The sequence below is a fragment of the Peromyscus californicus genome, unplaced genomic scaffold, assembly GCF_007827085.1.
Source record: "Peromyscus californicus insignis strain IS unplaced genomic scaffold, ASM782708v3 Scaffold_9__1_contigs__length_137607984, whole genome shotgun sequence".
In the NCBI taxonomy this organism is placed as follows: Eukaryota; Metazoa; Chordata; class Mammalia; order Rodentia; family Cricetidae; genus Peromyscus; species Peromyscus californicus.
In genome coordinates, this window is record NW_026294617.1 from 51,884,609 (window position 1) to 51,899,413 (window position 14,805).

The 14,805-nt window shown below is 39.0% G+C and overlaps 1 protein-coding gene across 1 annotated transcript; it reads left to right on the top strand.

Annotated features, from left to right (window-relative positions):
* Positions 1-10,264: 10,264 nt before the first annotated feature.
* On the top strand, positions 10,265-14,219 carry LOC128106046 (splicing factor 3B subunit 1). The gene has a single exon (XM_052731344.1). The coding sequence runs from the start codon at positions 10,282-10,284 to the stop codon at positions 14,194-14,196; it is 3,915 nt and encodes a 1,304-aa protein (XP_052587304.1). The 5' UTR covers positions 10,265-10,281; the 3' UTR covers positions 14,197-14,219.
* Positions 14,220-14,805: the final 586 nt, after the last annotated feature.

Below are 14,805 nucleotides of genomic sequence, written 5' to 3' on the forward strand. Positions count from 1 at the left end.
GCTCTACTCTTGCCCAGCATCCCTTTTCAGTGGATGTTCCATGGTTCCATCATTTTTAATACCCTGGGATATCCATTGCAAGCATCACCTTCAGAGTTTTACCCAATGATTTCTTAGGGCATCTGTTTAAGTACACTGACTCCACTTCACATTGCCTGGCTTTGGATTCTCTTTGGAGCCTTCATGTCAGACATCATGACAGTCTCAGTCTCAAACCTTTCATACCTGCACAATCAGTAACAGTTTGACAGTGCCACCAAATTCTGCTGCCTGCTTGAGATGTAAGCTGACCCTCTTGAACCAAAGTTACAGAGGTTTCTGTGTGCTTCAGCAGTTGTTTCCTAACAGAGAACCTCTTAGCAGAATTCTCAGTATCTCTTTCTTCAAAAGAATTTGCATTTGCACAAAATGGAACCTTTTATGTGTTAGGTCTTAGCACCCTTTCTAACACCCTAGTGCAAAGTTTCAGATTTTTTTTTAATGGTGACAATCTCTTCTACAAATACAACTATTTCCTCAGTCTCCCTATGTGCAACTTTAAATCCATTCCTTGCCCTAGAAAAGAACACCATTTCACATGCTTTCGTTCCATTTTTGTTCTTTCTCCATTAGACTTAGATAAGAGCTATGAACACTAATCAAGACCCATTCTGAATGCTAACCTGTCTTGACACTTCTTCTGCCAAACAAATATTAACCATAAATTATTCATTAAATCTCAGTCAAGTTCTTAAAACAAGTGCAGAATGCCACCAGATTTTTTTCTTTTTACCAGAATGTAAGAAAGTTGCCTCTAGCCTAGTTTTCAATAGCATGCTTATTATCCATTCTCCTTCTGCTATCTCATGAGCTGGGTTTGTCAACATTGTGATATTCCAAACTCAACAAGAATGGTCCATTACATTTTGCTTATGTCATCTTAAACTATACTTTCAAACTCTTTCACATTCCTCTTCTAAACCAGTTCCAAAGACTTAAGAAATACATGACCAAGTTTCTCTCAACAAGGGTCCCGCTTCTCACTTTTATCTGTCCTATATTATTAATAGTTACTTTTTGCATTGCTGTGCCAAACAACATAAAAACAATTTAAGAAAAGAAGAATTTATTTTGTCCCACAACTTTGAGATATGGCCACCATTGTGGGAAAATTATTATGGCAGCAGCATGATGTCACTGATCATGTTGTGTTTGAAATCAGGAAGCAGAGAAAGATGAAAGCTGATGCCTACTCTCTTTCCTCTTTTTATTGAGTCTAGCAACTCCAACAACAAAACAGGGCCTCCCTTACTTAGAGGGTTTCATTCTAAACAACCCAATCTAAAACCTTCCTCGCAGGCATGTCTCCTACATGATTCTAGACTTGTCAAGACGACAATTGCTAGTAAACATAGCAATAAGCAAATTGATAAATAACAATCAGGGAATCTTGGCTTCAGAGATGTTCCATCCTGGACTTTCATCTGTTTCACTGATCAGTAAAGTAATTTTTTCCAAGGAAAAATCTCTCTCTGATCTGTCAAAACACTACCTGAATGTTTTAGAGAAGACGGGTCACCACCTCACTTCCCCTTCTTAGCTGCTATCTTGTCTTCTGTGTTGCAACTTAAGTTACATTGCAGATACAAAAAACACCACCCATCACATCTAACTATATCCCTACAAACTAATTTGAAAGTTGGGTGAATAAAGCAACGGATTAATTGGTTTTCTTAACATTATGATATTGAAGTCCAAAATGGTTTCCATTGTCTGTTGTCCATATTCTGTCCATATATACTCAATAATCATAGTGGGCTCTTAAATTATAAGCAATATCAACCACATTCTAGGAATGAATGTGTTATACAATTAATTAATACAAAATTCCAGACACCTAGATGTTACATCACTGTTTCTACTCAGGAATCACCCCTCCAATCCTAATCACTTCCAAATTCCATCTTAAAGCAAATTTTGCACCAATAGGAACTTACTTCTCACCTCTGAGTGGGAACCAAGGGCAAAAGCAATAGCCTACAATGTTTTGAGAGTCTCTCAGGCAACACTGGCCAATAGTTCAAAGAGGTTCTCATGGTGTTGGGGTTTTGTTGGATAGTCTATGACTCTTGAGGGGGCTGTGTCAGCCCATATGGGAAATTTCCACTTAAACTATATATATATATGCATACACAGACTTAAATATATTATGTGTAATTTTAGGCAAATAATTATTCCTTATGACTTTTTTTAGACACCCTTACTGTTATTTTATCCTCTGCCCGTCTATGTTTATCTTTCTCTGTCTGCCTTAATTAAAACTGCACGCTCTTCAGATAGAGACCAGAAGACCTGAGCTGGGTCTGCCCTGAAATCCTCCTCCTTGAGGACTAACTTTCATGGAAGCCAAAGGTGCCATGCAAGCTTCCAAGGGAAAGAAGTAAACAGTAGGCCTACTGAACTATGATGCCTATGAACCACAATAACAATCACTATGACATAACAACTCCAGTAATACAACAGTGGTGTCCATACCTTGACAAAACCAATAGCACTATAATTGGACTTAAAGCTCACTCTATAAGAGAGAAACTGTGTTAGGTACTGTAAACATAACTAACTACCAAGACTAGTGAGGTCATGGATCTTGGAGGAAAAACTACTAACACAACTTAACTAAACCTGTATAATTTCTAACTGCATTCCAAATATTTATCTTTATATCCTCAGATAAGTGTAGTTCTCACTTCTCATCAAATGAACTTCTCTTTTCAACAGATGGAGACTATTACAGAAAACCACAAATGATCAAAATCCAGAGAACAAGAGATCCTGTGGTAACCAGTCCCAACTGATACCTTTACAACACAATTCCTGCACTCAAGGTTCAGGGTTCATTGTAGAAGAGGAACACAATGTTTGAAAGAAACAGAGAAACAGGAAGTTCCCTGTAAAGTTATGTCTCCTAGAAATGTCAGGTAGGCTACACCCATGAGGTCTCATCAACATGGCTGCATAAACAAAGGCTGGACACCACCACCAATGGACATGCCAAGATGAAAGGGAGAAAGCTGTAAGGTCTCAATCATAGACAAAGAACTATGAGCAACTGGAGTTGCTGGGAATAGGAGAAATGGACTTCCCAGGAAAGAACCGCTAATTGGTTATCCAATACTAAGTGGTTAGTCCCAAAACACAGGTAACAGTATATAGAACGAGCAGGTTATATTTAGGATATATATGTAAATCAGCAGGTTGTATTTAGGATATATATGTAAATCCATATATATTTAACAATAATTTTTAAAAGGTTATAAATTAGAGGAAGAACAAGGGGGTACATGAGGGGTTGACAAGAAGAAAAAAAGGGGGAAAATGATGGAATTATATTATAATTTCTAAAAAAAAAATTATGGAAAAAAGGTATTTAGAAAAAATTTACCAAGTTTCTTCCCAAATAATGAGTAGAAGGAAAATGTGGAATCTGAAAATCATCATAAGAGAAACTAAATATTTATATATCTAAACTCAGTACTTACTTGACTAAATCAATCCTAAATGTAAAAAAATTACCACTTATTTGACCAAACAAATCTGTGAGTTCATTAATGAAACAATGTAATTTGATTTGATAATATATTTAGAGAATTAGATTGGCTAATATATATAAAACCTAAATTATAAATAATTGGCATATACACATATATATCTCCTAAAATATTTTTTTTATCATCTGTAGGCCAATTTAATGTTCAGGATTTGCAGAAGTCTCCAAGCTTGTGGTTGTAAAATAAGAGTCAATTAAGTCAGAATCTAACATTGAGCTTTCATTGAATGCCAAGAAATCATTGCTTCAAGCAGCACTAACAAGCATGCATTGTGAGGAAATGACTCATAGATAAAATCACATTAAAAACAAAATCATTGGTTTCTTAAAAACACTGGCTGCTTTTAGTGATAAAATATGTTAAGATCAATATTCCTGGATGTCAGCACATAAAAAATGTTGAAGAAATCTATTGAAGTGGGGAAAAAGTACACACAAATCAAAGACTTCTTGCAGTTGTTGAAGACTGTGTTTTAAAATGTGCTAAATGCCCTGTATCTGACACATGTGACCAGCTGCTCTAATCTGCAGTATGTTTCTGCCATCACAATTTTCCCCTTCCTCGAATCTCATACATGGCCAAATAAACATTTAATATAAGTACAATCCATGATGCATTTTGTTTTTACATGTTGCATAAAAAACCTTACAATTGACTTTGAAATGGTATGCAATTATATGAAGATTTAATAATTTAATCCATGCCCACTTCACAAATCTAGAACCATTATGACCTATTTCAAGTCAAAAGATCTGCTCATATGGATGCTGGTATGCTTATGTATGTGTAATATGTGTGCGAGCAGGGGCCAGGGATAGCTGTGAAGCAGAAGTCATGTAGAAACTGAAGTATGTTCCCTTGTCTTTGAAAGAAATCATATTTTGAATCATATAACTGTTTTTAAATTGCTACTTTCAATGATTGATTTATTTCAAGAGATTTGAACCGTGTCTATCAACTCAGATAAAAAAACAAGGAGAAATCAATTTTAAAATATTTTAAGTTCATTGTCATTCTATTATTCTCAACCCTATCTATACATTCAATGATAAAAGATATTTTATATATTGTACATCACTCAGAGAATGGGCAGTAATGGATAAAACACAATGATAAGGAGGCATTCAGAAGATTTAGTTGCTCTCTGTTCATGAGTATTTATTGATGGAAAACCTTTAGATTTTACCCTAGGCTACTAGGGGTGACTGGAATAAGAGGGATTTAGCATGATAGGTTGGGCGGAGGGGAAATATTTCATCAAATACTCCTAGATCAGCTGTGCATTACTCAATCATATACCTAAACCAACTCATCTGGAAAGAAAAGTAAGCAAACAGTAGCATTCTTCTTAAGGTGGTTTATATTTGAAAGTCTATGTTTTAAATAGAGTGATTCAACATATGAACATGAGGACAGAGGATATACCCATTTTGAAGACAAAGAATGAGAAATTCAGAAGATCTGGAGTACATTCAACATATTTTATTGCACACACGGGCACACAGCTTTATTTAAGACATGCTTCCACTTTTAAACAGTTCAGCAGGCAGTGGAAAGTATGTGTTTTGCAGAGAGATGTCTGCCGGCTTTGTAAACACAACATTATTTCCTAAGCTGATTCCTAAGGCTCACAGGCGGAACAATTTTTCTTGAGAGAGTATATTAGAACTGTCATATTAGAGCATAAAGGATGCAGGGTTTGATTCAAATACAATTATTTTCTGCTGACTCTGCAGGAGACCATTCAGTGGAGCCCACCCACCCCTATCCCACAAATCTACATATGTAATTTGACACTTCTTATTCACAGGAGGCCCAGCTAATGGGGGAGAAGAGCTAATGGAATTCAGAATAATAGTGCCTAGGTGTAGTATTTGCATAATGAGTTTAGAGTTGACAGTACATTTCTAGCATGTAGAAGGGGTAGCGTGGTGAAGCAAATGAAACACCGAGGTAACAGCAATAGATCATACTGCGCTGTGTGTTGCAAACCTTGAGCAATTTGAGAGGTTAATGAAGAAAGCAGTGGTTCCCTATGAGAGCCTCCAGAAAATATTAGCAAACAACAAAATGAAGCTGCCTAGAGCATGAGAAAATATCTATAGAATCGCAGCTCAGGTTTTCTCTCCCCTGTGCTCTGTGGATGAAGCAATAGCAACTTCAACATAAGGCGTGTGCTAAGAATTAATGATTTGATGGATTAATTGCTTTCAGCCTTTCAGTCTCAAGCCAGCTATTTCTTCTAACACCATTAATTCTCAAGAAATGCCCTGTACTGCAATCATTTCTGCTGAAACCTTACTAGTTTAAACTTACAATGTAATATGCAAACAAATCTATGTAGGAATTGTTATTATTTATTATTATTAAATAAAATATTACATGCAGGATCAAACATAAACTACTTTCAAGAATAAAGCTGTTATTCAATAATGTAATTGTAGATTCGAAATATTTCTTAGCAGTCCCAACAAGATCAGCCATCTTCTAAATCTCTTTTAAAATCTAATAGTCTCCCTGGCTCTTACGTCTTTACAGAAAGTAAAATGTTTGTCTCATATATGCTTAATGTTTATCATGGACGGGTGCTTCTCAGGTTTAGTGTGCATATGAATCACCCTGGGATCTTGTTATATGTGGAATTAGATTCAATAAATCTGAGCTGTCCAGAAACTGTACACTTTTAACAAGCTCCCAGCTGAAACTGATGCTCCTGACATGGGAACTCCCGGTTGTTTCTCAAGAGGCTTCAGCAGGACTCAGTAGAAATACGCATATACTACATAGGAATGGGGAGAGTGAAGGTGGAGTGAATTGATTGTTTAGCAAATCAGGATGGAGAAATAAGATAAGGTAGCTTGATGTTTGGTCCACATGTATTCTTGACTTTTGTCCAATTGTATGAATTTCTGGAGATCAAACTCAGAGCTTCCCCAGACATCATGAACCACACCTTTAACCCAGGTACATAGGAGGCAGAGGCAGGTGTATCTCTGAGTTCAAAGCCAGCCTGGTCTACAGAAGAAGTTCCAGGCTAGCCAGGATTACGTAGTAGGACTTTGTCTAGCATATATATATTGTTCATATATATATATATATATATATATATATATATATATATATATATATGTATATATATATGAACAATAAAATCCCAAGGCTTCATGCATGCTAGTCTGGGAAAATTATATTCAAACTCTCTTCTAGTTTCAAAGTTATATACTTAAAACCATAAAGCTTGTGACTCTTAAACAATACTGTTTTCTAACACTAACAAACAAAACTTTCCTAATTTAACTTAGTCACCTTGAAAATACAGTACACTGACAATTTTAGGAACTTTGGTTTTGGAACATCCTGCAGCCACTTTGAGTGTAACCTAAAAATCAGTGGCATTACTTTATAGTACCATTGAACTGAGACATGAAGTGATCTCAATTACCTCTTCAAATGTTAGAAGAAAATCTAATCAGAAGTTTGAGGAGTTGTAAAAATCCTTGTGACTACGATCCATATCTACTTTATCTTAGTCTCTTCTACAGCACTATTTCCAAAATCCTTTCCTATAAGCGATTGTCTGCAGTGTATATGCTAAGAATACATATTTCTAGGGTGAAGTCTTTCCTCGCAAAATAAAAATCTTCAAAAGAATCTATATTTTTTTCACAGATGATTCTAATGTAGAAATAGTGGCATTCTATACAATTTCCCAGAGTATTCACCACAGACTGATTTAACTGGTGCCTAAATGAGAGAGTGAAGAACAGATAAACAAACCTGCCATATAAGTGGTTGTCATTTACTTATTCATGAGCAGAATGCATTAGCTAGCTTCAGAATTTTAGACATATTTGCTGTAATACACAGTTTAATCCAGATTAAGGGTCAGAAATGAACTTTTTCCACTGCGAGCATATAAGGCCTTGAAAGCTGGGACTGGGCATTTAACACTGTAGTATCCCTAGCACTCAAAATATCGAGTGGCCCATAGTAGGTACACGTAACTTTCTGTTGACTTGAATACATTGCAGCACATATCTTAAAGGGCACTCTAACCAGCGTAGCAATAAATGGAATTGTGAATGCCTCAATTGTGAAATATCTCAACCTCAGGTTGTCATCAACATGGACCACTGACTCTAACTTCCAGTTGCCCAGACATTGATATTGTTCTCTTATAAGGCAACCTTGACTCCAGAACCATGATTTCCTTCAGAGTGCATGTTGTCATAGTTTCTTTTCACGCTGTTGTGATAAAACATGTGGACAAAAACAGCTCAAAGGGATTGTTTTGCCGGGAGCTCCAGATAAAGGCATCATGTGAAGAAGACACGGCAGTGGGAGCTTCAACCAGGTCAACGTTGCATCTACTGCCTGGGAACAGAGAGTGATAAATGCTTGTGCGGAGGATCCAAGCCCCAAGAACGGTGCTGCCCACGTTTATGTGACTCTTCCCCAAAAACTATGGCCAAATGCCAAATCCCTCACAGTGTGCCTGGAGACTTGACTCCTAGGTGATTCATATCCTAGCAAGTTGACAACCGATGCTAACTACACACCTCTGAAAGTACTTACCCACAACTTAATATACAATTGTATTCACCTGTTAAGATTTCATGTGCTGCAGTGTCCTCTATAGTGAATTAAAAACATATAAAAATCTCTGTACGCTTCCTACCCACTCACAGAGTATGGGCTTAATGGCCTTGGAATTTTACTCTGACTTTTTAATCTATAAACGTTTCAGTTGTTTTTTTCTTATTGCCCACCTTCCCACACTTCCTTGCCTTCTCTTCTTGTTCTCCATTTCATTCTCCCTCTCCTTTTCCCTTCTTTACTCCACTTCCACTAGTTTTTTCTTCCTTCTATTTCCCTCTTCCTACGCTTCCAAAAGCTTGGACACATAGTAGGAAGAAGAAGGCATTCTACCTTAAGTTTTCCACCTATCTATTTCCAATCATGAGTTTCAAAGACACCGGAAAAACCATCCGCCTTCTTGCTCATGAGGTAAGGCTGTGCTAAGTCATTGACTGTTATTTTTCTTTCAAACTCCCTTGAAGCAAGGGATGTGCTCAAAGTTGGAAGACTACAGTGAAGGGGGAATCCTCCTCCCAAAAATGCTCGTACATTGGACAGTGGCAACTTTAATTAGGGACACTATCGTGAAAGAGAATTAATAAAATTTACATGAATTCTTTGAGGTGGAGAAAAATGGAAATACAGGGACATGGTGCCAGAGAAGAAAAAGACGGTGTTCTTATAAAACTACATTAAAAACTTCTTCTAGGTTAATGAAAATGAAATATGTAGATTAAACACAGAGTACAAAAGAAACAACACATTTGAAACTAACAGCATGGATTTGCATCTGACTGAAATGCCAAGCCATGAAATCTGTAAACATATCACCAATAGACAAAAGAGATACTTACTAGCCAAGGATGTTATTAAGTTTGATAATTATGTTCCTAATAAGTAAAGCCAGAATCACTTAAGGATGAAAAATGTAAATTTCATAAAGTTTAGAAGGGTGAGCTGCTGAGATGATGATGGTTAAGAGCTGAAGGCCTGTGAACACAAGAATCTGGGTCCAGTTCCAAATCTGTTCATTCTGGGCTCATGACCTTGAGAAAACCAGCCTCAGCTTTCATAAAGAGCCTATTATACTTATGCTGCAGGGCTACTGTGAGCATCCAGGATGCTTTGCTGGGGTATTAGCTGATGTGTTTTTCTTTTGAGGGAGAATTTATCATAATGCCAAAGCCAAAAATAGAAATTCTTGCTATGGAGTACCAAATAGATTTGAAGACATTTCTGCTATGTCAAATTATTAAATCACAGAAGCCAAATAATATGTCAGAACAGGGGAAAGAGGAGTGGGTGAGTGGGAACAAGGCACACACATGTGACAAATGAAGACAATCTGGGACTATTTGAGGATAAGCATAGACTGCCCAGTCTATTAGAGAACAGCACTGTGTCTTCAGTGACCTCTGATGGTAAGCATTAGCACCATGATACGACAGTAGAAGAGTCGAAAGGGTTAAAGATGCATAGGTTCAGGATACTGAGACTGGCCACCTCACTGTATGTGGTACAGAGGAGTAGCTGAGAATCCTTAGAGAAATCGTTAGAGCTGAGGGTGTGTTGGGAGGCTTAAACTCAGAGGGCTACTGCAATCACTGGGGTTCCAGAGAACCAAATAGATCCAAGAAATCTAGAGTGGAAGCGTTTGGATCACTGTGCCCAGGCGAGACAGCACAGAGCTGAGAAAGTGTCAACCTAGATGGGAACTATCTGAGGGTAAAATATTTTCTCACCCCAAAGACTGGATGCTACATAAGTCTATCTACCTGTCATTCCCTGTTACCCCAAATATCAAAAAAGCTTTGAAGAAAGGGTAATGGAAACCATGAATAGGCTTAGTTCATCCAGAAATCAGGATTCTATCTATGTCACCAGTGAGATGAGTTTTGAAATAGAAATTCAGTCATAGAAAAATATAAATTTATATCTTTATGGTAAATGTAACTTGTACTTTTTATATTTATAGAGGGATAAAGCCCTAAGACTAGCTATGAAAGCATAATCTGTAAAGACTAACAGGCCCTACTATTGAGGGGAACTTACAGAGAAGGAAGGACCTTGCTGTTAAAGAAACCGAACTGAAGGTCTGTGTGTTCGAGTGGACAAAATGGCGAAGATCGCCAAGACTCACGAAGATATTGAAGCACAGATTCGAGAAATCCAGGGCAAGAAGGCAGCTCTTGATGAAGCCCAAGGAGTGGGCCTTGATTCCACAGGTTATTATGACCAAGAGATTTATGGCGGAAGTGATAGCAGATTTGCTGGATACGTGACATCAATTGCTGCAACTGAACTTGAAGATGATGACGATGACTACTCATCATCTACAAGTTTGCTGGGTCAGAAGAAGCCTGGATATCATGCCCCTGTGGCATTGCTTAATGATATACCACAGTCAACAGAACAGTATGACCCGTTTGCTGAACATCGTCCTCCAAAGATTGCAGACCGGGAAGATGAGTACAAAAAGCATAGGCGGACCATGATAATTTCCCCAGAGCGTCTTGATCCTTTTGCAGATGGAGGGAAGACCCCTGACCCTAAAATGAATGCCAGAACTTACATGGATGTTATGCGGGAACAACATCTGACTAAGGAAGAGAGAGAAATTAGGCAACAACTAGCAGAAAAAGCTAAAGCTGGAGAACTAAAAGTCGTCAATGGGGCAGCAGCATCCCAGCCCCCCTCAAAACGAAAGCGGCGCTGGGATCAGACCGCTGACCAGACTCCTGGCGCCACTCCCAAGAAGCTGTCAAGTTGGGATCAGGCAGAGACCCCTGGGCACACCCCTTCTTTAAGATGGGACGAGACACCAGGTCGTGCAAAAGGAAGTGAAACACCTGGAGCAACCCCAGGTTCAAAAATATGGGATCCTACACCTAGTCATACACCTGCGGGAGCCGCTACTCCTGGACGAGGCGATACGCCAGGCCATGCAACCCCAGGCCATGGCGGTGCAACTTCCAGCGCTCGTAAAAACAGATGGGACGAGACCCCCAAGACAGAAAGAGATACTCCTGGGCATGGAAGTGGATGGGCTGAGACTCCTCGAACAGATCGAGGTGGAGACTCTATCGGGGAAACACCAACTCCTGGAGCAAGTAAAAGAAAGTCTCGTTGGGATGAAACACCAGCTAGTCAGATGGGGGGAAGCACTCCTGTTCTGACTCCAGGAAAAACCCCAATCGGCACACCAGCCATGAACATGGCTACCCCCACTCCAGGTCACATAATGAGCATGACTCCTGAACAGCTTCAGGCTTGGCGATGGGAGAGAGAAATTGATGAGCGAAACCGCCCACTTTCTGATGAAGAATTAGATGCTATGTTCCCAGAAGGATATAAGGTCCTTCCCCCTCCAGCCGGTTATGTTCCTATTCGAACTCCAGCTCGGAAGCTGACAGCAACTCCCACACCTTTGGGCGGTATGACTGGTTTCCACATGCAAACTGAGGATAGAACGATGAAAAGTGTTAATGACCAGCCGTCTGGGAACCTGCCATTTTTAAAACCTGATGACATTCAGTACTTTGATAAACTATTGGTTGATGTTGATGAATCAACACTTAGTCCAGAAGAGCAGAAAGAGAGAAAAATAATGAAGTTGCTTTTAAAAATTAAGAATGGTACACCTCCAATGAGAAAGGCTGCTTTACGTCAGATTACTGATAAAGCTCGAGAATTTGGGGCTGGACCTTTGTTTAACCAGATTCTTCCTCTGCTGATGTCTCCTACACTTGAGGATCAAGAGCGTCATTTACTTGTGAAAGTTATTGATAGGATATTGTATAAACTTGATGACTTAGTACGGCCATATGTGCACAAGATTCTTGTGGTCATCGAGCCGCTGCTGATTGATGAAGATTACTATGCCAGAGTGGAAGGCCGAGAGATTATTTCTAACTTGGCAAAGGCTGCTGGTCTGGCTACTATGATTTCCACCATGAGACCTGATATAGATAACATGGATGAGTATGTCCGAAACACAACAGCTAGAGCTTTTGCTGTTGTAGCCTCTGCCCTGGGCATTCCTTCTCTATTGCCCTTCTTAAAAGCTGTGTGCAAAAGCAAGAAGTCTTGGCAAGCCAGGCACACTGGTATTAAGATTGTACAACAGATAGCTATTCTTATGGGCTGTGCTATCTTGCCACATCTCAGAAGTTTAGTTGAAATCATTGAACACGGTCTTGTGGATGAACAGCAGAAAGTTCGGACCATCAGTGCTTTGGCTATTGCTGCTTTGGCTGAAGCAGCGACTCCTTATGGTATCGAATCGTTTGACTCCGTGCTCAAGCCTCTATGGAAGGGTATCCGCCAACACAGAGGAAAGGGTTTGGCCGCTTTCTTAAAGGCTATTGGGTATCTTATTCCTCTTATGGATGCAGAATATGCCAACTACTATACCAGAGAAGTGATGTTAATCCTTATTCGAGAATTCCAGTCTCCAGATGAAGAAATGAAGAAAATTGTATTGAAGGTGGTGAAACAGTGTTGTGGAACAGATGGTGTAGAAGCAAACTACATTAAAACAGAAATTCTTCCGCCTTTCTTTAAACACTTCTGGCAACACAGAATGGCTCTGGATAGAAGAAATTACCGACAGTTAGTTGATACCACTGTGGAGTTGGCAAACAAAGTGGGAGCAGCAGAAATTATATCTAGGATTGTGGATGATCTGAAAGATGAAGCTGAGCAGTACAGGAAAATGGTGATGGAGACAATTGAGAAAATTATGGGCAACCTAGGTGCAGCAGACATTGATCATAAACTGGAAGAACAACTGATTGATGGCATTCTTTATGCTTTCCAAGAACAGACTACAGAGGATTCAGTAATGTTGAATGGCTTTGGCACAGTAGTTAATGCTCTTGGCAAACGAGTCAAACCGTACTTGCCTCAGATCTGTGGTACTGTTTTGTGGCGTTTAAATAACAAATCAGCAAAAGTTAGGCAACAAGCAGCTGACTTGATTTCCAGAACTGCTGTTGTTATGAAGACTTGTCAAGAGGAAAAACTGATGGGGCACTTGGGTGTGGTGCTGTATGAATATTTGGGTGAAGAATACCCTGAAGTATTGGGCAGCATTCTTGGAGCACTGAAGGCCATTGTAAATGTAATAGGTATGCATAAGATGACACCACCAATTAAAGATCTCTTGCCTAGACTCACACCCATCTTAAAGAACAGGCATGAAAAAGTACAAGAGAATTGTATCGACCTTGTTGGACGCATTGCTGACAGGGGAGCTGAATATGTGTCTGCAAGAGAGTGGATGAGGATTTGCTTTGAGCTTTTAGAACTCTTAAAAGCTCACAAGAAAGCTATTCGAAGAGCTACTGTCAACACTTTTGGTTACATTGCAAAGGCCATTGGCCCTCACGATGTACTGGCTACGCTTTTAAACAACCTCAAAGTTCAGGAAAGGCAGAACAGAGTGTGTACTACTGTAGCCATTGCCATTGTTGCGGAGACGTGCTCACCCTTCACAGTACTCCCTGCTTTAATGAATGAATACAGAGTTCCTGAACTCAATGTTCAAAATGGAGTGTTAAAATCGCTCTCCTTCTTGTTTGAGTATATTGGTGAAATGGGAAAAGACTACATCTATGCTGTGACGCCTTTACTTGAGGATGCGTTAATGGATAGGGACCTCGTGCACAGACAGACAGCTAGTGCAGTGGTACAACACATGTCTCTTGGTGTGTATGGGTTTGGCTGTGAAGACTCTCTGAATCACTTACTGAACTATGTATGGCCTAATGTGTTTGAGACATCTCCCCATGTAATCCAGGCAGTTATGGGAGCTCTGGAGGGCCTGAGAGTGGCTATTGGACCATGCAGAATGCTGCAGTATTGCTTACAGGGTCTCTTTCACCCAGCTCGGAAAGTCAGAGATGTGTATTGGAAAATTTACAACTCCATCTACATTGGCTCCCAGGACGCTCTCATAGCACATTACCCAAGAATCTACAATGACGATAAGAACACCTATATTCGATACGAACTTGACTATATCTTGTAATTTTATTGTGTGTCTAATACACAGCTGTTTCACACCTTAAACTTGCTTCGATCTGATGATATAAACTTGTAAACATTGCAGATCAGTGTAGAGCTGGTCATAGGAGGGGGTAGAAATCCAGTAGCATGATTTTTAAATAACTTTTGTTTTTGACGTTAAACAGTAAACGCCAGTAGTGACCAAGGACACAGTGATTACACACACTATACTGGAGGGGTGTCATTTTTTATTCATCCTTATGAAGATTTAGAATTCATTCCTTGTGTTTAAAGGGAATGTTTAATTGAGAAATAAACATTCGTGTACAAAATGCTAAAAAAAAAAAAAAAAAAAAAAAAAAGAAACCGAACTGAAAATTCCGTTTTTGGAAGTGAGCAGGATCTGAGCCACTACTTATTTATTAAAGAAAAACTTCTTTGCTCAAAGACAGAGTCCAGATGGATGACTATAACCTTATTGTGGCAAGAATTCACCTTCACTTTCTTTAGTTCCTTATAATTCCTAGTACCATATTGAACCTGTTGTGTTTGCTTCCTACATATATCTCAGAAATTAAAGTTTGAAAACAAAGCAGATTCCCTTTGAGAAAATTCTCAATGACATCCAAGT